This window comes from Heterocephalus glaber, unplaced genomic scaffold, assembly GCF_053883595.1.
Source record: "Heterocephalus glaber isolate CG9 unplaced genomic scaffold, H.glaber_assembly_v1.0 deba00001461, whole genome shotgun sequence".
Lineage (NCBI taxonomy): Eukaryota > Metazoa > Chordata > Mammalia > Rodentia > Bathyergidae > Heterocephalus > Heterocephalus glaber.
The window spans coordinates 17,550,699-17,572,813 of NW_028258308.1; the positions used below are offsets into that span (position 1 = coordinate 17,550,699).

At 41.3% G+C, this 22,115-nt stretch overlaps 1 protein-coding gene across 2 annotated transcripts in view; it reads right to left on the reverse strand.

The window, feature by feature from the left end:
• Positions 1–414: 414 nt before the first annotated feature.
• Enpp6 (ectonucleotide pyrophosphatase/phosphodiesterase 6) overlaps positions 415–22,115 on the reverse strand; it is a 131,361-nt gene continuing 109,660 nt past the window's right edge. Inside the window, exons 6-7 of one of the 2 annotated variants that reach the window (XM_087217061.1) lie at positions 9,658–9,781; positions 415–5,156 (exon numbers count right to left, since the gene is read on the reverse strand). In XM_087217061.1, coding sequence (XP_087073187.1) covers positions 4,951–5,156; positions 9,658–9,781 — 330 coding nt within the window. In that variant the 3' untranslated portion in view covers positions 415–4,950. The remainder of the gene's footprint in view (positions 5,157–9,657; positions 9,782–22,115) is intronic. The other variant, XM_004852991.3, reaches the window with a different exon arrangement.

A 22,115-nucleotide genomic window follows, 5' to 3' on the forward strand; every position in this document is an offset into this window, starting at 1 on the left:
CTAAAAAATAAGAAAAACAAAAATGATCATCAATGGATGCATGGATAAATAAAATGTAGTGTATCTATAGTATGAAATTGTATTCATTTATTTATTTTTTAAATTCTCATCTGATCAGCCCCAAAGACAATTTTTTTTTTTCGTTTGCTTAAATTCTTTCATTGGTACATTTTAGGTATACAATACATTTACATTTATCATTGGGTGCTTGTACCTGTACATGATGTGTCTTGGTTCTTATTTTTTCCCCATTACCTGTGTGCCCTTCACCCCCTCCACCCTTCCCTATTTGCATAGACTTTGTTTCCATTTCCTTCTTTTCTCATAATTTTTCCTTTCCCTTCTTTCCTTTCCCTTTCCCCTCCCACTTCCCCTACTCCTTTGGACCTTTTCTTCCTATTTCAAATTGTCAATTATTCATTTTAATCCTTATTTACACTTTCAGTTTCTCATACTAGAGAAACTATTCCGTATTTACACATGTGTGTCCTATTTATTTCACTTAAAAGTATAGCCTCAATATGCATCCATTTAGCTATAAATGTTTCTAGTTTCTTGTTCTTTATGGCTGAGTAGTACTCCATTTTATAAAAAAAACCCCACATCTTCTTTATCCAGTTTCCAGTTGATGGGCACTTGGGCTGCTTCCGAGCTTTAGCTATTACAAACTGTGCCACTATAAACATGGGTGCACATATATCATTGTGGTATGATTCTTTTAATTCTTTTGGGAAGATGCCTAGCAGAAGAAAAGCTGGGTGAAATGGGACCTCTAGTCCTAGTTCTTTGAGGTATCTCCATACTGATTTCCACAGTGGTTGCACCAGTCTGCACTCCCACCAGCAACAGAAAAGGCTTCCTTTCTCCCCACACCCCTACCAGTATTTGTTATTGGTTGATTTCTTGATAGCAGCCTCATATTTATTTTTTAAAAAGAAGTTACACACTGATGCTACAACTTTGAAAACCTTATGCAAATGAAAAAAGCCATCAAAAAGGACAACATTCGGGCTTTATAAAATATCAAGAAGAGGCTAATTTATTGATAGAGAAAGTATTTTGGTGGTTGCCTAGGAAGGGGTTGTGGAGGGACTGTTGATGTACTAATAGGTATGGAGTTGGGGTGATAAAAAGATTCTAATGGTTGTTGTGTGATGGTTGCCCAACTCTGAGCATATACAAGAAATAAGGAATAATTCATTGTTGAATGAATTATACGGTATGTGAATTCAATCTCAATAAGGCTATTAAATTTTTAAAAGATGATGTGCTTAATATATTTAAAATAAAATCTTCCTTCCTTCCTTCCTTCCTTCTCTCCTCCCCTTTCTCCTTCAGTCTAATTTATAAGCCTAGGATAGAATATGTTTAGTACATGAATTAAGGTATAATTATATTGTCAGTTAGATATTAAGAAAAGATAGTAAGCCAAAAGTGGAAAATTCATTTAATTAGAGCAACTACAGACAAAGAAGGAGAATAACTGAAGTTAAGCAAGTCTTTCTAACAACAATTATTCTTTATTTCTTTCCACACACATTTATGGGACATTTATTAAACATTTAAGGCACTGTATTAGGTGCTCTTTTATGATTTCAAAGCAACATATAATTCCATAGTATATACCTGAGACCAAGTTTCAAATGTTTTATAACCAATCTGTCAAAGTCACCTTCTCCTTTTCTTCTAGCAAGTAGTTTACAGTAGCTGACTTTTGTCTATTAAAAATTGCTTAAAAAGATAAAATATTCAATCACACTTGAAAATCTCTTGATATTTATATAAATTCAAACACTGTATTACAAATTTCAAAACTAGCTGTGTGTCTTGAACAAATGTCTAAGTTTGATTGATAGCACCTTTGAGAATCTTAAAGCCACAAGGTATCGCCTGTGGATAAGCCATACTGGTCTTTCCTTGTTGCTCCATCCACCAGCGGGACTTACAGGTCTGCTTTAGCTTTGAAGGCTGGAAGCCTAGCCCAGTGGGGTCCACAGCCAATGTCAGCCCTGTGGCCCGTGGAGATGCTGACTGTTTAGAGTGCAGGGACTTAGGTTTCCCAAATCAAGTCAGAGCCCACCTCTCCTTAAAGCAAACCTAAAGCTTAGTTCAATGTGACTTAAAGGGGTTGTCTGAGGCCCTCCCACAGATCCTGTGAATCTGCAACTCTGGAGGCAGGTCTGACAATACTTAAAAGCCCAGAAAGTTTGCAATGTACTGTCTACAATTGAATTCAGGTCTGATATGGATTTCTAAGATCCTTTTAAAAGTAAAGAGAGCTTGGGTTTTAAAATGCAGGACACTTCTGGGTTAGAAAAAAGTCCTTAGCATGTTCTAGTTTACAGAATTTATTTGAATTAGATTCGGGAAATTAGGCTCCATGGGCAGGAAGAGTAGACTTCAATTCATCTTTAACTTAAGGATCATTCTTTCCATTTCTTATTATAAGTCCACCCAATTATCTTCCTCCTGGAATTAGCAGTGATGTTATAAAATAATACAGGAGAAAGGTACCTATATATATTCCTGGCAGATTTTACTGCTGTGGAACAAAACACATTTAGGCAACATGCAATTTTCCTAGGGAAATAATGCAACTGTAAAACAAAAATTAAAGGCAACAAACTTTAATCAATTAAGCCATTGAAATATATGCATTATTTTAGGCAAAAAGGGTTTTTTCCATTCAGAGACTGAATTTTTCTACCAGTATTCATGATTCTGTTGGAATCTTATTCTTATTTGCTTACTTAACACTGCTTACTGAAAAATTATACTTTGTCAGACAAATATCTGAAATTTTGTTATATAACTTGACCATATATGTGTTTATCCCCTCTTGATTTTGATGATCCACTTTTAATTTAATTGCTTAGCTATGTCTTAGAGATCCTTCCTTTATAAAGGAGGAAGTGGGCTCCACTTAATTCAACAAAACATGTCCTTTAAGGGGAAAGAAAACTTTGAACAATAGATGTCTGTTTCAAAAACCAGTGCCAATGTTCTGAAAGTACTAATTTGTTTTCAACCACACAACAAAGGCTGATTTGCCTCCTGTCCAATTGATTTGATGTTTATTAGAGCTTTAAAAACATATTACATAAATCCTTAGAAATCTTTTGTGAAGATAAATTCAATATTTTTTAAGCAATGATCCTTTGGTCTCATGATTCATGGCATGGAGATGGCTCCCAGCCTTTCTGAGTTAGGGTGAATGTTGATACTTACTTTTCAAGGAGAATACCATGTAAAGGCTTCCTAATCCTGCAGGGATCTCATGTGTTCTCTTTTCCTGACAAAGTGTTATTTACAGATGGGCCTCATTCCATGTAGGGTCATTTTGAATGCAATAATAAGATTTATATACAGATGCTCCATGACTTATGAGGGGGTTACATAAGCTCAATAAACCCCTTATAAGTTGAAAATATCATTAACTGGAAAATGCACTTAATATACCAAACCTATTAAACCTTATCACATAGCCACACAGGATACTGTATTAGTTGTCCCTCTGTGATTGTGTAGCTTTCTGGGGCACAGAGACAGTGACAAACTATGTATGTCTGGCCTGAGAAAAGATACAAGTTCAGAATTGAAAGGATTATTTCTACTGAATGGGCATTGCTTTTGCACCATCATGAAATCAAATCGTAAGTTAAACAATCATATGTCAGGGACTGTGTGTACATAGGTAAGACTCTAATCATTTAAAAACTTTGTTTTACAAGATCTCCTATAGAAAACTTAGGCAACTAAACTAGAACTGTATCAACTCAGGCTCAGTGACTCTTCTTGGAGGTCTGAGTGCCACACGGACCCCCACTTTGGGATTTGTTTCCTAGTCCAATGGTGAGTTGGGTTCTGTCAGTGGGATTTGGTTCTGTCACACTGTCTCCATTCCCTGCCTCCCCTCCTGCACCATTTTCTATGGAATTCTATGTCTTTCAAGGATTCCCTTCAGGGCTGTTAGGTAAGCACTGATTCATGACTGCTGATCCATAAAACTTATGTTTAATATGTTATCTGTCCAAGCAATGAACTAGTATTTCTGCATTATGTTCATATCCTCATTGCTAAGATATCCATATGTTCTCCAGCCTGTATTGACATGCCAGGTGTTACTGTGGTCTACACTCCAAATCTGGAGCCAGAGTGGCAATGTCTAAGGAAGCCTCCATATAGGCAGCCAGGTAGGCATTCTGACTATCATTTTATTAATAACGTTCAAGGCCTATTGTTTGTAGGCTTTGTACCATGATATGCTGTGTATAATAAGTCTCACAGAGACCCATATCCATTCTTAGCTTTTCTACTTTCAAGGCAAGGGAGACCAATGTCTTCTACTTTGTTCTATGAGTTCTCTTATCCTTAGTGATTTTTAGTTGGTTGATTGGTGATCCTTGGGACTTTGATAAGATGCAAAAACTCCACAAGCAGGGTAGAAGCAGACAGCAGCTATTGCTTTCCTGTATACCTCTCTTCCAGAATGAAAGTAACAGTACAAGATTGTGACCACCGACTGCTATGGATGGCTCTTGAGTGTGGACAGGGCAGATAAGGGCCTGGTCTGAGGGGCTACTTTGGGTAATGTTAGATAGAGAAGGATGACCATAGACTATCCCTGTGAAGTTTGGTTCCTGTACGGGCAGGCCACTGTTCAGACAGCTCATCTGGCACAGTTATATGAAAAGAAAGGAGAGCATTGCAGATAGTTGAATGAATGAAAAGCTAAGCTTTTCCTATTTTCAGGAAAAATAAAGTTTGGGTGGTTTTTTTTAAACAATTAGGGAGTTTTAGGTATAGAATCATCCAAGGATAATATATGTACAGATTATATGGCCTTGATTGTGTTAATGAAGCTATTATTCACATAGAAAATGAAAATCATTCCACTTTGGAAGAACATTTTGCTGACAATGTTTTGAGACAGGCAATACATATGATCGGTTATGCAAACATTAAGAGGAGAATCAAGGCCAGTGCATATCTGTACCTCTGAACAGAGGGAGCCAAGCTGGCCTGGCCCCTCAGCATGCATACCACCCGGGACCAGGACCCATTGTTGGGCAGTGGAATGATGCCTGCCACATTGCACATGACGTTGTAGACATCCACAGATCTAATTGGAGCTGCTCTGAAGTTGGATTTGAAATCTGAAAGGGAAAGCCAAACAAAACAAGCTGTCATGGCTGATCACCAGGTACAGAAGTGTTGAATAACAATGTGGAGGAATTACACTCAGTTCCAGGCAACTTTGCGATAACAAAAATCAGCTGTATCAATCAGCTCTTTCCATGGGCATGACTCATCTGGAGATGAGTCTCTTTATAAGCCAAGCCAGCAAATAAAATTTCCTTGTGCCCAACTGGACTCCTTTGTGACAACATAGCATTTCTGCTGGGACAGAAGGACAAGCTGAAGATGTTCCGTTTCTGCAGAGCATTGAAGAGCCAGTGTGGTCAGAGAAGACTGGCTGCCTTACTGGGCTCTCCTGAAGTGGCATGATCATCTAGATCATCTATCTAGCCAGGACTGATAGCCAGATGTTGATTTCTGCTGCAGAGGACCCATGGCAACTCCAGAATGTTTCTCCATTTTCCTGCCATACTGAGAGCACTCTCTATGGAGTGTGAAGCTGTGTAATGTCCTTGGTGCTGATCACTCACCAGCAATGATGGTTTTTGAAATACGTTTGGAAGATCAATTGAACACTTTTTAGGAGCCTTTCAGGGACAGATAAAATGACTTAACCAGGAGAAAAATGAGCAAACTGGTATTGGAGTAAGAGAAGGCTCCTTTAGATCTAAAGAAGAGCATTGTGCCTCTACTCCAAGCCTGCCTCAAACTCAAGCACTAACACAAAGGGTACAAGAAGTGTAAAGGGTACAGCTGGCCATGATAGCATAATCACCATGGGGCACTGAAGGTGACTCTTGAAGCCATTGGAAGTGTTCTAAACAAGTAAATCTCCTCCTCCAGAAGAGGAAATAAGATGCTGAATGCAAAGCACTTGTCCATTTAAAGACTGAATATAATAATAGAGAAGAATATATAAGCAACTTTGCTTTTAGGCACCAAACAAAAGTGTCCAACAAAATATGTAAGGGGTAGATTTGTGTCTATTAATAAAGATTTGTGTCTTTAAATACCTTTAAAGGAAATGGGTAGTTTGTAGTTGCAAAGCCAAGTTTTCTATCTTAGAAAATAATCTATATAATTGCTTTGCAAAAATAATCACACATACTTTATTTAAAAACCAAACAATAACAATAACATATTCCAAAAATAACAACATCAAATTCTACTTCTGGAATTAAAATATGCAAAAATGTTATATACAGAAAACTCTGTCACATAGCATTTTCCATTCAAGATAACTTCCCAAGCAGTGGGGTTTGCTCACTTTGGAAAATTAAAAGTTGTATTTAGTTGTAAAGAGGTGCATTGGCTCTACAGAAAATGGGCAATAGTAATGGTACCTAAGTCATAGTTCCAGACACACGTATTATGCTTAAGAAATGATCATCATTATTATTATTAACATATACAAAATAAATACCAGCTAGGAGAAACTTTGGATTGAAAAATTTCAGCTTATAAATTATTTAGGAAGTTCATCTTTCTTTTGGAGCAGGAATGATAAGGGTCAGACTCACTTCAAAGCAAAAACTAGTTTAAAAACTCTCAAATCTGCCTGGAGGGGAGAATCCAGGGGCTGCTTCAGTGTCAGCCCCTATTCCACATCAAAGCAAGTTATACAATTAGATGACGATGGTGGTTACACTTCCCCATCAGAAGAATCTGCTGCAGCATGAGAAATCAATGGAAAGTTTGTCTCAGTGATATGGGAGCAGCTCTTCTCTCTCTTCCTGAATTGTCATGTGACCTGGATGTGACAATCACACAGCCCATCACATGTGACCATGCCCTTTTCATGTCTGTGGGTGAGAGGGCATGTGAAATTTCTTACCCAGTTTTTCAAACAAGACAAAACAAAACATAACAGAATAAAGCAGAACAAAACAAAACAAAACACTGTATTGAACACTCCATAGGAAAAATTGAGATTGGGCTCTTTTGTCAAAAGCATTAGGAGAGATTCTCATTTTTTGCCTTGAAAGTACAAAATCAAATCTTATGCACATAAACAGGAAGGAGAATGATTTTTTTCACCCTCCAATCTAATTCATGATTTCTTATTCTCTCAGGATGGGACTTTGGCCCAACACAGAGATGATCCAGGTTGGAATGAAAGCTTCTAGACAATGCCTAGTTCAATTTAGGAGGACCCCATTAAGCTCTATAGCCCAAGAGAGCATTTTGAACCTAGACTAGGACTCCTTTTGGGATATTCTCATGGGTCTAATTGTTTTTTCCTTTGGTACCGGGGATTGAACTCTGGTTCTTGTGCTTTCAAGCCAGGTGGTGGAACCACTGAGCTAAATCCCTGGCCCGGATCTAAATTTTTTAGGATGTTAAACAGGTGTCTCCTAAACAGAGAAGTTCTTGCTGTTCCTAGCCACCTTGGGCTGCTGTCAGTGAGCCTTGCTTTCTGGAAACAGCTGAATGAATCACACTCCTGCTGTCTTATCTTGAATGTGGAATTCTCTGGGGCAAGATTAGGTTGTTCAAATTAGAAACTAGGATTAACCAGAGAGGCTGTCTTCAGAATTATTTCCCTTTCTCCTTGCCAGACCAGACTTACTGACTTCCAAGGCTGGTATCTGGGCAGCTGCAACGATGCCCAGTTTCCTCCCTAAGCAAGAACCACACAATTAATCAGGATGGCACAACTTTATCTCCAAGTGCAACGAGATAGCTACTAAAGGGCTTGCTCTTAAATTTTCTTCTGAGTAAACAGTCAGTGTGTAAAGCTGTTTAATCTTTCATGAGAATTGGAGGCAGGAACCTGATGGTTTGTGGGAGGCTCTCAAGGCTATATCTGCCCGGAAGCATTTTGCAATTAGCCCAGTCCATTTTCATCAGGGGTCGCCTTTCTGTCTTTAAAGGACTGAGAGCTTTTAGTGTTAAAGGAACATATGATGGAGCCCTCTGATAATGGAGAAAATGTCCCCACTGAATTGAACTCTAAGTTAATACAGCTTGGGTACTTTGCTCAGAAGTTTCAGTTTGGGGCTGGATTTGGATGTGCTATAAAATATGCCTGAGATTCCTGCTCCCATACACTCCTTCAATACAAAACCATGTTGCATTTATGACCTTACTTTTCTGGGGAAACAGGAGGTGATGCCTTTGACTGAAAGCTCTGCTTAGTGACATTCTCCCATTTCATGACTGTGGAATGGCTTCCACCTAATCTCTAGTTGACTTCAACATAGTCTTCAACACTCCATTCCTAATTTCTCTAGCTTTGGAGCACTGCATGCTGATTTGAGGCTTGGCTGACATGAAGCACATGACAACTTTCCTTTGGTCAATGGCAAAAAGATCAGACATCCTCTTAGGCCAATGCTAGGAACCCAGTTAGTGTCCCACAAATATTTGCCATAAATATGAGGACTTGGGAACTTGGATCACATGTAGTAAATGATTTGGACCAATGTGTCTTAGACTCACCGAAATATCTATGGAGGTTGCAGAAACTGATACCTCATGGTTCTTAATTGCTATTTTGTAGTAAGTAGAGTGAACCAAGGCAGAACAAACGAGATGAGTGAGTTGACATGTCTTTGGTCTTATTCCACTGAAAAGAAGAGCAGAGTCTATGGGTGGATCCCTAACCTATAATTTGAAAGGAAATCATGTACTTTCTTGGTACATTTTTATCAAGATCCGAAAGAAGGCATCTGGAATACAGGTATCAGGATAATTATATTTAATGAAAGAAGATGGGCAGCAGTAAGAATGAAGAGTGGCTCATGAACTAGTCAGCTGATGGTTTATGTCTATTGAACCCTCCTTTTTTGCAAAGAATGGGGGTATTCAGGTGATAATAGGATCTATAGAGTATTTAGTAAACTCTAGTATGAATTTTTAGTACTCTATCAATGAAATCAAATGATCAGATAGACTCTCTCCAGCTCACCTTTCTCCTAGCCCTTTGGCATATAATCTGATCAAGAAAGGCCATGCGAATTTGCTTTTATCCAAGATATCCCTGGTCATTCTGGCCCATTCTCAAAGTCAATCTCAAGGTCATTTCAGAGCCTACCCTTGAGCACATCCTAGCTTCTGGTTGGGCTCTAAACCAAATGAACCCCCCAGGATGGGTGCTCTAGACAGGGAGAAACTATACTAGAGTCAGATCCCTTGAAGCCATCATGTCAACTTTGAGACTCACAGATGTCAGCAACATGGTGTCTGATAAGCTTTCCTGGACATCAGATAGCTGTGAAATAATGCTTTGATGAATTAAGTAAGAAATGAATCACAAACATGTGGAATACATTTTCTTCACTGCACTCAGGATTTAAAATTTACAAGGAAAAGTATTTGGCCACAATTGCCAAACCCAAGAAGCATTTGAAAGGAAGCCAGCAAAAGATGTTTCATGGAGAGCAGCTGGGTTTTCTCAGCTTGGCTCATAAAGAGAATCCATAAAGAAATCACTCTGGCCTTTACTAGGGCGATTAGGCCCTATTAGAGATGCTTCCTTGGGAATGACTAAGGGCATTTGGTCATTTCCTTCCCTACCAGGTCCAAAGGCCAGGAAGATGCCCCTCATATCCATGAGCTCATTGTCATATCCGTGCCATCCACGCTGCCAGCCTTCTCTCTTGCCAGTAGTATTCATCCAAAATGGAAGCATCTCTCGACTCTGAAATCAAGGAAGACAGTGACATTACACTGTGTCTCCCTCCACCATGGTGATGTGAGAGTATTTGGTCCAAGCTGCCACCCAGTGTGGAGATTTCCTCTTCAGCATCCCTGACTGGGCTCATCCAGACTCAGCTGAATCACTTCCTAGTCCAGGTAGCTCAGCTCCTTGGTGGCAGCCTCTTAAAATACTGAAGAGCTCTGGTTAAGAAGGTATTTTCCTACACTGAGCTAAATTTTATCTCATAATTGGTTTTAGAAACACTAAATACAGCATGTTAGAGACATAAGGGATATTAAAGTGTGTCTGTGGTATAATAAAAATATATTTGGTCTTTGTCCCAGGTTTCTATCATAGAGCCTCTAAAACCCTTGGAATTTCCTGAGTGATAGGAATGTCTTTTGTTATTCACAATGAGCCTTTTTCTCCCTTAGGAGAATTTATGCTAAGGAGGTGGGGGACTACAGACACAGGATTGGGAGACTACATAGCTTCAGGGTGGGGCCTAATCATCCCTGAGCAAACCTCCTGATTAAAAGGTTAGAAGTGTCATCTTTGTCCCCCAGCCAGCAGGGAGGGTTAAGGTACTGGAGACTCAGTTCAGTCCCGTGACCAGTGATGTAATCACTGGTGCAGACAAAATGACACCCATATGAACTCCAGAGCAACATGGTTCAGGCAGCTTCCAGACAATGGAAATTCTGTGCGCTTCATCTTCCATACTTTGCTGTCAGCATCTCTGCTATTTGTCTGTTTTCAAGCTGCAACCTTTGTAATAAAACTATAATCACAAGCATAGGAGTTTCTTGAGTCCTGTGATGTATTCTGCTGTTATTGAACCTGAAGTGAAGTCATGAGTACCCTTGACTTTTGTGTCCAAATCAGACATACGTTGTGCTTGGTGTCTAAAGGAGCAGTCTCCCAGGCCTGTGCCCCCAACCTGCTCTTTTAGAGTTATTATTATTATTAGAGTTGGAGCTGAACTGACTTGGGACTCCCAGCTGATGTTGGAGAAGTCTTCTTCTACAACATGATATCTATCCAGTCACCTCATTTCACTAGCAGCCGAAGCCAGGAGGGGCCCCTCGCTACTGTCCCCATGCTCCCCCCACTTATTCAACCATGTGAAGATGACACCAGTGTGCTTATTTAGGCCCTGCAGATTTTCCTTTCCCTCAACCATTCTCCATTTGAGATGGTGTTGTGGCTTGTAGCTAGAAAAGCCTCATGCGGTCATAGCTGAGGCTTTTTCAAAGGTGGCTAGATGTAGAGTATGTGACACTGAGATTGATTCACAGTGCAATGTCAGGATTAAGGGCACAAAGATTAAGGGTGTGAGTGCTACCTGCCATAAGTACCCTGGATAAAACATAAGAGATACAAAGAGCTGTGAGCATCCTTGTTGTTTTGCTACCTTCTGCCTGCCATAAACTGTTTCTCCCCCGCGACGCCACCCTGCCTTGCAGCCAGCCGATTATGGACTGAAGCATCTATGAACTATGAGCTAAATAAACCTTTCCTCCTTTAACTTTAGGTGTGAGTATTTTGTCTCAGCAATGAGAAAAGTAAGACAGATGGGTTCCAGAACTGTCATTCCCTGTTACCTTTAAAAATAAATTTTCTTAGATTGGCTGGCCATGGTGGTACATACCTATAATCCCAGCACTCTGTTAGACTGAGGCAGGAGGATCACAAATTTGAGCCCAGCCTGGTTAATTTAGTAACTTTATGAGATGCTGTCTCAAAATAAAAAATAAAAAGGTCTGGGATGTAGCTCAATGTGAAGGCCCTCTCTGTTCAACTCTAATAGAGCAAAAATAAAATAATAAATTTCTTAGACTACAGATGCTTACTTGTTGGAAAACAAAGCTTTGAGAAGGTTTTGTAAATCCTGAGGAAGCTGTAGCCCGTTGAACACAACCCAACCATTTGTTGCAGTCCAGTGACTCATTCCTGATATTCCAATCATCTTCCTGCTAAGCCCAGTTTAATATGACACATACTCCAAATGTAGGCGGTAGAATTGGCTAGTCCTGATGGGTTAGTGGATTTAAAACAGTGAAACTACCAGCAGTTGCTAGGCTGGCTCACAAGACTAGTAGCAGTACCATGTATTTAGTGAGCAAGACAGTTCACCAGAGCCAAGTGTTGTGCTCATTTAGTTGTCACAAATCTCCATGTGGACAACACTATTTCCCTCTTTTTGTAATTGGCACAGAGAGGATAAGTGATCCTCTTCAAGTCACACAGGTGGGGAGAGTTGGTGAAGGAATTGGAACTCAGATCTGTCTCCTGGTCCTTGTGTCCTTACACCATCAAACAGTGAGAGGTCAATGCAGTGATTCTGTCAGAACTGGACAGTGAGCTGCTCGCCCCTCCCCTGTGTCTTTACCAGCAGAGTATGGCCAGGTGTAAAATACAGAGATGAGATTGGGAATTGATTTGACTGTGAGATTAAATTTCAATTTAAGGCTTTCTAACCCTATGATCCTGGCAAGCTACTTAACCTCTCTGAACTTCAGTTTCTTTGCTGGATAGAGGAATCACAGTACCCATCTCGCAAGGATTTTGGAGGATGACCTTAGTATGTGCTAAGTATGTGCCACACAGTAGTTGCTCAATAAACAGTTGCAGTCTGTTCACCAGATGCCAGGGGCGACAGGGTGAGTGAGGCACTTCGGCTTTGAGGGTTGAACTCTCACTTGCATATTTAGCTGTCATCTCACACTGTACAGCCATCCAGTCTCACCCTGTAAATCACTCCCTAGCATTTCTGCTTTCCAAATTGCCCTATTTCACTGACTCTCTGTTTCCTGAATTTCTATCATTCCTTGTCCCCTCTCCAGCTGGAGCTTGTATTTTTCCATAGGCAGGGCTTATGAACTTATTGCATTTCTAACTTTTCATACTTCTTGTGCTTTATCTGCCTTTGCTGAGAATCGCAACACATCCCAATTTAGCTTTGTCAGCTAATTTAATGTGTTGCTTCTTCCACTCATGGTCTACACAGCAGTGGTGCCTGGCGCAGTAAGTAGAACACTTGTTTTTAACGATCTTACTTACCATGATCCCTGTAGTATGTATGCATCCTATGGAGAGATGAAAGGGGTGAAGACTGACTGCCTTATTAAAAAATTCATCTAAAATTTTAGTCATTTATTTTACAAATAAACACATGCAACAATGAAAACTTCAGCCCTGAAGGAATAGGGGAATCCATCTGATCATAGGTAAACCACACATTTTTCTCAACATTATACATTGCTCCAGCAAAACACTCCTCTTACTTAGTTAAAAAATAATAAACTGGTTATGTTCCAAGGTATGTTTTGTCCAAGTGATCAGACGGGTTAGGTTACTTGCAGAGCCTTAATTTCAAAATGGTACACTGATGATTTTCTTCTTTTCCCTCTCCTGGTGGCTTTTGGCATCTCTGTGTCATATCCCACATTATCTTCCCAAGGCACACATGCAGGGCTGTGCTGGTGGAGAAGTATGTGTCACACAACTCTCAGGCTCCTCCTGGGCATCCCTAGTCTTCAGGCTACTGGCTGAGGAACGGGTCCCACTCAGGCCCTTGGATTGCCATCTAGTGCCACCTAGTGACGTCCTGAGGATCGGGCCAAGGTGAGAAACAAAGGTAGGAGGTGCGTGTGTGTGTGTGTGTGTGTGTGTGTGTGTGTGTGTAGGCAAGAAACACCCCTCCTTCAAAAGCATGTGCTGGAAGGGGGTAGTGGTCTATGAAAAAACAGTGGTGGAAGAGTTAGTGACTTAGAGGATGGTTTGTTCAATTATGCAGATGTGTACTGAACTCAGGGTCTATATTGGGTGCTCTGCTAGGCTTCTAGGGACATGGAGAGGGCAGAGCTCCTGACTCTGAAGAGCTTCTCACTCCTCAGGAAGGGGGCTTGCAGCTCCTGGGCCCCACCTGTAAGAAAGGTTCAAGGCCTAAAGAGGAGTCCCATGGGGAGAATCAGCCAGTGGGATGGGGCTGTGCTGGTGTGTGTGTGCATGTGAGTGTGTATGTTTGTGTGAGTGTGTACTTATGGATATGTGTGCACATATGTGTGTGTATTTATGTGTATGCTTCTAAGACTGTGTATGATTATAAGACTGAGTGTGTGTGTTGGGGTGGAGGGAGGGAGAGGAGGGACCACAACGAGGAGACCACACACAAGGCTCTAATCAAGAGGCTGGCGATGTCCTAAGAGACTTCTCTTAGCTGAAAGCCTGACTCCAAGAAGGCCCTGAGAAGTAAGGAGACCGTGTAGAGCCTCCTGTGGGAAAAGAAAACCAGGAGAAAGCAGCCATCAGAGTGAGGCTGCTGGAGGTCAGAGAGACTAGAATTTCTGCTCTCCTGACCATCTGGGGATATGTCAACCAGGAGACCAACTATCCCAGAGAGCTTCCAGGATGCCAGACCTTGAGTTTTAAAAGCAAGACAGTCCCAGGATAACTAGACAAGTTTTCCACTATGCATTCAACTCTAAGGAATTTAAAGAAAATCCTCACCCAAGGTGACCTGTTCAGTGCTTCCTCGCACCTCCCAGGAGCCTCTCATGCCTGGAGAAGCCAGTGCCTGGCCCTCTTTGATGTGCCACTCAGCCAGTTAGTCATTTCCAATGGGAAAGAACCAGAAATAGATCATTACACAGGGGGGTGCTGTGAGAAATAGCTGAATTGTTTTGCTTTGACTTGGGTTCCTTTATATTGGTTCCTTTATATTGGTTCCTTTATATTGGTGCCTTTATATTGGTGCTCCATTACTAGTGTGCCGTGATAATGCCTACCATGAGCTTGGGATGCCGGGAATGATTATGAGATAAAAGTTTCAAGTTTATCCATGAGTGATGGTGCACATCTGGAAACCTAGCATTCTAGGAGACTGAGGAAGGAGGACTGCACGTTTAAGGGCAACTTAGTGAAACCCTGTCTCAAAACAAAAATTAAAAAAGGACTGAGAATATAGCTCAGTTATAGGTTCTAGACTAGTCTTTGTTTCAATCACCCATAAAAAGTAACATTCACTCCCCCTCCCCAATTCAGAAGCCCAGTAAATCCATCTTTTTAAATACCCCATATTATGGTTCCTTTATGGTGCTAAGCTGGGATGTCTGGGTGAAATGTCAGAGCCTGGGTGGAAAGAGGGTGAAGGTGAAAGGAGGGATGGAAGGACAAGGAGAAGCAGGAAAACACCTGAACGGACTGTATTTGTTACTCTCGGTTTGCACAGGGGCAATATGCTTGCTCTGGCAAACTCTTCAGCATTTACGCTTTTTTTATCACTGTGTTTTTGGAATACATTAGCATGTATATTTCTCACCTGTACCTTCTGATTTCTATTCACTGTAGATCAGAAAATGGTTGTTAAGTGTCAGAGAAAAATACCTCTCAGGTAGCAGAGGATCAGCAGCTGTATGGGCGGCATCAGGCCCCCAGCTCCTGCCCTACATCCTCAAAAGACTTCTCTCCAGGTGGCCGAGGATGTTGAGATCTGTCCCATGTAGATTCCCTCTCTGGCCACAGGGACAGTTGTGGGGCCTTGCCTGGTTCCTCCTACTCAAGCTGGGTGTCTCTTCTCTGCTCTTTGACCCTTAGAGGCCACAATCATGGTTCTCGTCTCAAATCAGGACACTTAGTGCCTATAGGTTCCCAAGCCTAGTTGGGCACAGACTGTCCTGAGCTTGTCCTGGGCCCTAGTCATGCATGTGTCCAGTTTTTCAGTCAGGGTGAGACAGGGTATTTCTTCTTAATAATCTTTCCTTCTTTTTTTTTTGAGACAGGGTCTCACTATATGGTTCAGGCTGGCCTTGGACTCACTATGTAACCAGGCTGACCTTGAACTTGTGGCATTACTCCTTCCTCAGCCTCTTGAGTGCTGCGATTACAAGCATGCACCACCACACCTGGTTTGATAATCTCTTCTTAATAATCTTGTGAAGATAGAGTCCATCTTCAGCTATGGGGTCTTTCACCTGCCACCTACCATGTGTATGCCATGCTGAAGGAGCTTTTGTCCTATTGTGAGGACATGTCCTGTTTTGCTGATTATCATCCTGAGGTCAGAGATTTTATGTTCTGCTCCTTTGTGTGGTTTAGGTGCAGCATGGGGTGTCCCTCCCAGAAAGTCCACAAGGTCTCACTGACTTTAAAATCAGGCACCAAACTGGCTCTGACTCAATAGGCAGAGCTGGGGGAACCAGAGCCCTCTACCAGCTTGTTCCAATTGTGCTCCACTGTGGTTGTTAACCACCTTGGCTGTCTTCTCTCCTTTCAATCACTGCTACAGTATGGATCGAAAGTGCCCCCAAAAGAACATGTGTTAAAGGCTTCATCTCCATCCCATGGTGTTGTTGAGGGTGAAGGAAGCTTTAAAAGGTAGAGCCTTGTTAGGTCACTGGGGGTGAACCCTTGGAGAGGACATTGGGCCTCTGACCATTTCTGTCTCTCTCTTTGCTTCCTGGCCACCATGAGATGAGTAGCCTCCACCACCATGTGTTCCCACATGATGAACTTTGCTGCCACAGGGCCAAAACAACAGGACCAAACACTTATAGACCGAAATTTTGGAAACTGTGAGCTAGTCTTTTTAAAGTTGACTCTCTCAGGTATTTTGTCATAAAACACAAGGTAGCATAATCACTAAGAATATAGGTCTTCCAGAGTAAGGGGTCAGGGACCCAAGTTTTTTACCTTTCTCTCTTGACATTTTTCAACCGATCAGGATGGGGTGAACAAATTTGTAATCTTGTCAGATGGAAATAAAAAAACCATGAAAACCTGTCTAAGATGTGTTGGGGCCTAATACAAATTTAGTCTCCTATATTCTCCCAGGTTAAAACAGGAGTCTCTTACCCCCCAGAAAATAGAATAAACTGACATCATCCCAGACTGAAGAAGGCACCCAATAACGTCCAAGTCAAGGGGGCTTTGATGAAAACACTTGTAAAATGATGACAGTTTGCCTGGCTCAGATGGCTTTGCCATCAGGATTAAGTTGGGTTATGGCTTCTGTTACAAACCACAGATGCTTAGATTTTGCAGCACTGCTCTTTTAAACTGTCCTCCAGAGAAGCTTCCTGTTGGAGGAGCCTTAGAAGCCCCTGGAGAGCTTTATATATATGAACTTTATATATGTGTTGCCACATGCTCTACTCAGAGTTGTCCCTCTAACAGCTTCCCTGTCTCCATCTTCCTAAACCAGAGTTTAAATGCTCAGCCTCAGATCAATGGCCTGACCAATGGCCCCTTGGGATGTACAGCATTATCTTTGACACAGAAAATGGCAGACCCCAAAATCAGCCCAGGCCAATGGAAGGAGAAATGCAGCAAAGTGTCAGGGGGAAGCACTAAGTGTGGGGAAGGGTTTTTTCCTTTTTCTTCTTTCCCAGGATCCCACTTATTGAAGTGCGCCAGGGGAAGAGGGCAGGTATGTGCTCTTGGAGAGCTTACATGGGCAACCCTAATCACCACCGAGGCAAGACACTTTAGCGCTCAACATGGACTTCCTGAAGCTCAAGTAGCTGGGCCTGGACAATGCCACTCTAGCTGCCTCCAGCACTCAGAAGACATGCTTTCCAGATTGTCTTGATTTCCCCAAATATTTTGGGTCCAGGCCTAACTGCCATTCAACCACAGGTTTTAGAATTGATTCTGGCATTTCATGTCTTTGCCAGTTTTCAAAATAAAAAAATAAATCTCCAGAAGCTCAGGCCTGAACTTGCTGCATTTTTTTTTCAACTCAGACAGGAACCCAGAAGATCAACAATGAAACACCATGTTTACTGTCTTTTACCAAGATCTTGCCTCACCTTACTTTTCTGGGCTCAGTGGTGTGAGGTAGATGCTGTCTAGGAGAGGCCACAGGAATCATCCCTAGAAAGCCTTGTGGGAACTGGGGACCGCTGATATGTCCAGCTCGTGGGCTGTAGTGTTGGGCTAATGGGAAGCTAGGAGAATTGCCATTTGTGGTTTCAACATCTTTTTCCTGTTGAAATCTTTCCTAGAGCCACTAATAACTACCTAAAGTTGAAAGCTTGCCTTAATCTTTCTCCCTTGTTTACTTGGTAATTGATTTACAAATGAACCAAGTGAACAGCTGGTCAGTAAGTAACCAAGAATCAGCTGCCTCCATATTTATTTATCTATTCAATCTAACATATACTGACTCTGCCATATATGAGATTCCATGGGGAGAAGCCAAGGTCAAGATGCCCAAGACCATCTCACTAGGAACTTCTGCCACAGGAGGGGAGAGCTCAGGAGCTGACAACAATACAGGACCAGCTGAAGAGACGCTAGGTCTTATGAAAATTTTAAGATGGAGGCAATGAGGGACTCAACTGGGTGTTTCAAGGAAAAGATGGCATTTGATTTGGGTTTTGAAGGACAGGCAGGAGTTGGGAAGGAGAGAGCATCTAGGGATCCTATTACTTGTTAGGCTGACTGAAGTTACGTTGGGAGAACACAATAACCCTCCTAACCATTAAACTTTCCACACTTAAGTCCTGCACAGGGAAACAATATTTTCACAAACATGAACATTTGGGTGCTAGTATGTGCATGTCACTGGTGTTTAGTGATAGAAAAGGAGAGGCCTGGGGATAAGAACAGATAAAGAAGGGAAAGTGGGCCACTGAGTAATTCTAGAGTTTTCTGCAGTGTGTCATAAGCAGAAAAATAATAAAGGACTATGACAGAACTTCTGTTTCTGCTAGTGAAAGAGCTGAGATACCTCCAGATTCCATGGGGTACGGGGTGGGGGTTGTCCATTGACCATTTTGATGAAATTTTGGGGGATCTTCAGAGAACTAGACCAACTGCACTTAATGGTTATATTTGAATTCAAATCCTATCATTCCTAACTTTATAACCTCTAGTCAGGGGATCTAAAACTCTGAGCCTTCATTAACTAAGTAAGAATGAATTTACAGTACCTACAAATGCAGAGATGGTAACTAGGAGGTGTTTAATTCAGGATGGTGATTCTTGTCAATGGTGTTGACTAAAAATTTTTAAATTCCCCTTAATATATTTACTGTCTGTAAATGTAAACTGACTTGCTGCTTGTATATTACTGAAACCTCTCTGTGGCTGGCAAGAGGCAGCCCAGTTTCTAATGACCGGGACACCAAGGAAGAAGATGGAAGAACCTACCATTTCTGATCAAAGGGGTATGAGATAAGATCAGTAGTCCCTATTTAGAAGAAATACAAGAATTTTTGTGGAACTACCATGACTAAAGACCCCATTCTTTACCCCTGTTTTTGAGCTGTGTTTACATCCTGTCCCCAGGCTGGAGAGCACTTTGTCCCGCTGCCCAATCAATACTGACTCTGCAGACTTTGGTTGCAAGGTCACTTTTGTGGAGAAACCTTCTTTTTCCCTCACCTAAACTGAGTTTTTCCCCTTTCTGATGCTCTTTTCAATGGCACCCACTCTTCCTCTAGAGTGCTAAGACATTTTATAATGGCACATTTATTTACTTGTGGGGTTGCTTGCTTATTTGCTATCTGGCTCCTTCACTAGGCTATAAGCATCAGGTAGACAGGGACCATCAGTGGCTCCCCACTGTGGAATTAGAACTCTGTTGCACATTACACATAGTAGATACTCCACAAATATTTTCCAGTTTGATAGACCAATGACTGGGTAGGCACATATCCACCATGGATAAGGAGGGAAGAGTGCACTTGAGTTTGGTGGAAAAGACGTACAGTATCTATTTACTTTCCATTTTGCTATGTTCTCCCTGACTGTCTCATATGCCAAGAATATTAACATCATTGGACTTCTCCTTTAAGGTCCTTGGAGAGCCACAGACACTGTAACAATTCAGTGTGCTCTGCCCACTTCCAGGCACCTGCTGGAGGAGACAAGGCTGGCTGGAAACCCCCTGGAGCCTGAGTGAGGGGCATTGGAGTTGACTATGCAGGTCTCCTATGTTCCTGGGACTAGTGGGATGCTCATTTCCTAGCAGGAAAAAGCAATGAAGAAGCTTTCCAGAGGAAGTGACTGGGTCTTGGGGCATCAGTTAGGAACCCCATTTCCTATCTCTGCAGAAAAGAATTTGGCTGAGGCAGCTGGCTTGGGCTTGACTTCTGTCTGTAGCCTGGTTTTGGTTCCCTGTTGTTGGTAATTGTTGTTGTTTCCTGTTCATGGCTAATCCTCTTCAAACATAAACACCTTCAATTTCTTGCCTTTTCAGAGAGGGAGGCCAGAGGAAGGACTGACAGCTGTTGAAAATCCCACCTGCTTATTAAATTGTGCTGGGACAGAAGTAAACTGAAGTTGCTAGATGGGAAGCTTGCTTTCCTAGGGCAGTGCCTGCAGTCACACTGGATACTGGTGCACTTCCAGGTGACAAATTAAACCTGCTTCCCAGTCTTTATCCTTTTCAGTGACAGCTCTCTCAGTGGCCATAAGAAATGAACGTGGTTAAGTCTTCCTGTTAAAGCAGCTACCTCTGAATCTGCAAAACTTAAATTGGTGACAGCAAGTTGGCATTTATATGAGAATGACATTTTCACCAAAGAAGGAGAATCACACTCATTTATGGGATGGTAGCTGTGGGGAGAAAGGGTGAGGGAAGTAGAACTGGCTCCTACCCAGCATCAATTTGTCTTGACTCAGCTGTTTTCCTGATCATGTCCAAACCAGAATCAGACTCATCTGCCTTTCAAACCCAGACCCAGAGGGATTGCTCTTAGGGCTGAGAGCTTTGCCCTGCTGCAGATATGAAGTACGACCCAGCACAAGATCATCATCACAAGTACTGCGGATGGTATGTAGTTTAGAGAGCAAAACACAATGTTTTTTACGATTTGGGGAAGAATTTTGCAAATAAGAATGTGAGAGATTAATAGCCCTGGCACAGAGCAGGAACAAGGATATAGAATGCAGTTTTCAATTTATTATAGTCAAGAAAGTATGATAAACAATAGAACTGTGCAGAAAAAAATGTCTAAGCCAGTAAGGAAGAATGGGCACTTGCTTTTAGGATTTTTCAGAAAACAAAGAAATAAATCCCCAATGTTATATTAAAGTTGAATCAGAAATTATAAGTTTTACATATGCTGTTTTAAAAGTAAAAAGGCATAAATTCAAGAATAGAACTAAAGGTATAAATTCAAGATATTCAACCTAGGAAACTAAAGTACAAAAAGGAAAGATTAAAAAGGACTTGGGGACAATTATGATTGTCTAGAAAAATATTGTGTTCATATGTTATAGATACCATAAGTTAAATTAATAAAATTGATTGTGCTTTTTTCTCTGGGTTGGCTACTAGGAAGCTCTGAACCACATTTGTGTTCCATTTTATGTTGCGCTATGTTATTTTCCCAATTAACAATATTCACAGTGCAGAGTCATTGAGGAACTAGAACTACTAACCAGGAGGTACTTAATTCAAGATAGCTGTTATTATTCTTATTGTTATTACTGAACATAATTTAAAGAGAAAACACTTTTGATACATTTCTTATGTGCAAAATGTAAAATAACTCCATGTGCAAGTCATCAAAATGTTGAGGAAGGAGTCATTGTGAAATTTCTAATGCTTTGGGCTGGATCAGTGGAGCCTGGCTTTGCAGTACTCATCATTACTAACTCGGGCATGAGATGAGCTTCAGTATTGAGTGGCTTCTCTTATATGAAAAAACAAAAGTATAAATAATTGAAAGAAAAAAGTAAAAGATAGATGATAGGAAATAGGAAGATAGATCTTTTGCAAATAGGAGACCAGGAGATGGAGGGAGGGGTGAGAGAGAGAAGGGGAATTTAAAAAATGAAAGTGTGTTATGTACATGTACCAACTCTCTGCAATGAAGGTGACTATTATGTATTGCAAACATGTAGTCGTTTTTTTCAAATAGTAGAAAGTAAAGTGTATGAGATGCCATGGATAGTCTCTGATCAATGAGTGAATACTGATCTTTCAGAACTAATCTTACTTTGCGCATCTCAATTTCATGATGTCAGCTTCCCCTCCCCTCCCCTCCCCTCCTTTCTCCTTCCCTCTGCTTCTCTCCTCTCCTCTCCTTTTCTTTTTCTTTTGTGGTATTGGGGATGGAGCCCAGGGCCTTTGCACTGAACCACACCCCCAGCCCTTTATTTTTCTTTCTTATTTTTTTGTTTTGAGATAGGGTCTCTAAATTGCCTAGGATGGGCTCAAATTTGCAATCATCTTTCCTCTGGGATTACCACCATGCGAGGTTCTCCCTCTCTCCCTCCCTCCCTCCCTCCCTTCCTTCTTTATTCCCTCCCTTCTTTCCCCCCTTTCTTTCTTTCACTTTACGTTTCACATATCTTTGAAATTACTTCAAGGTTCCCT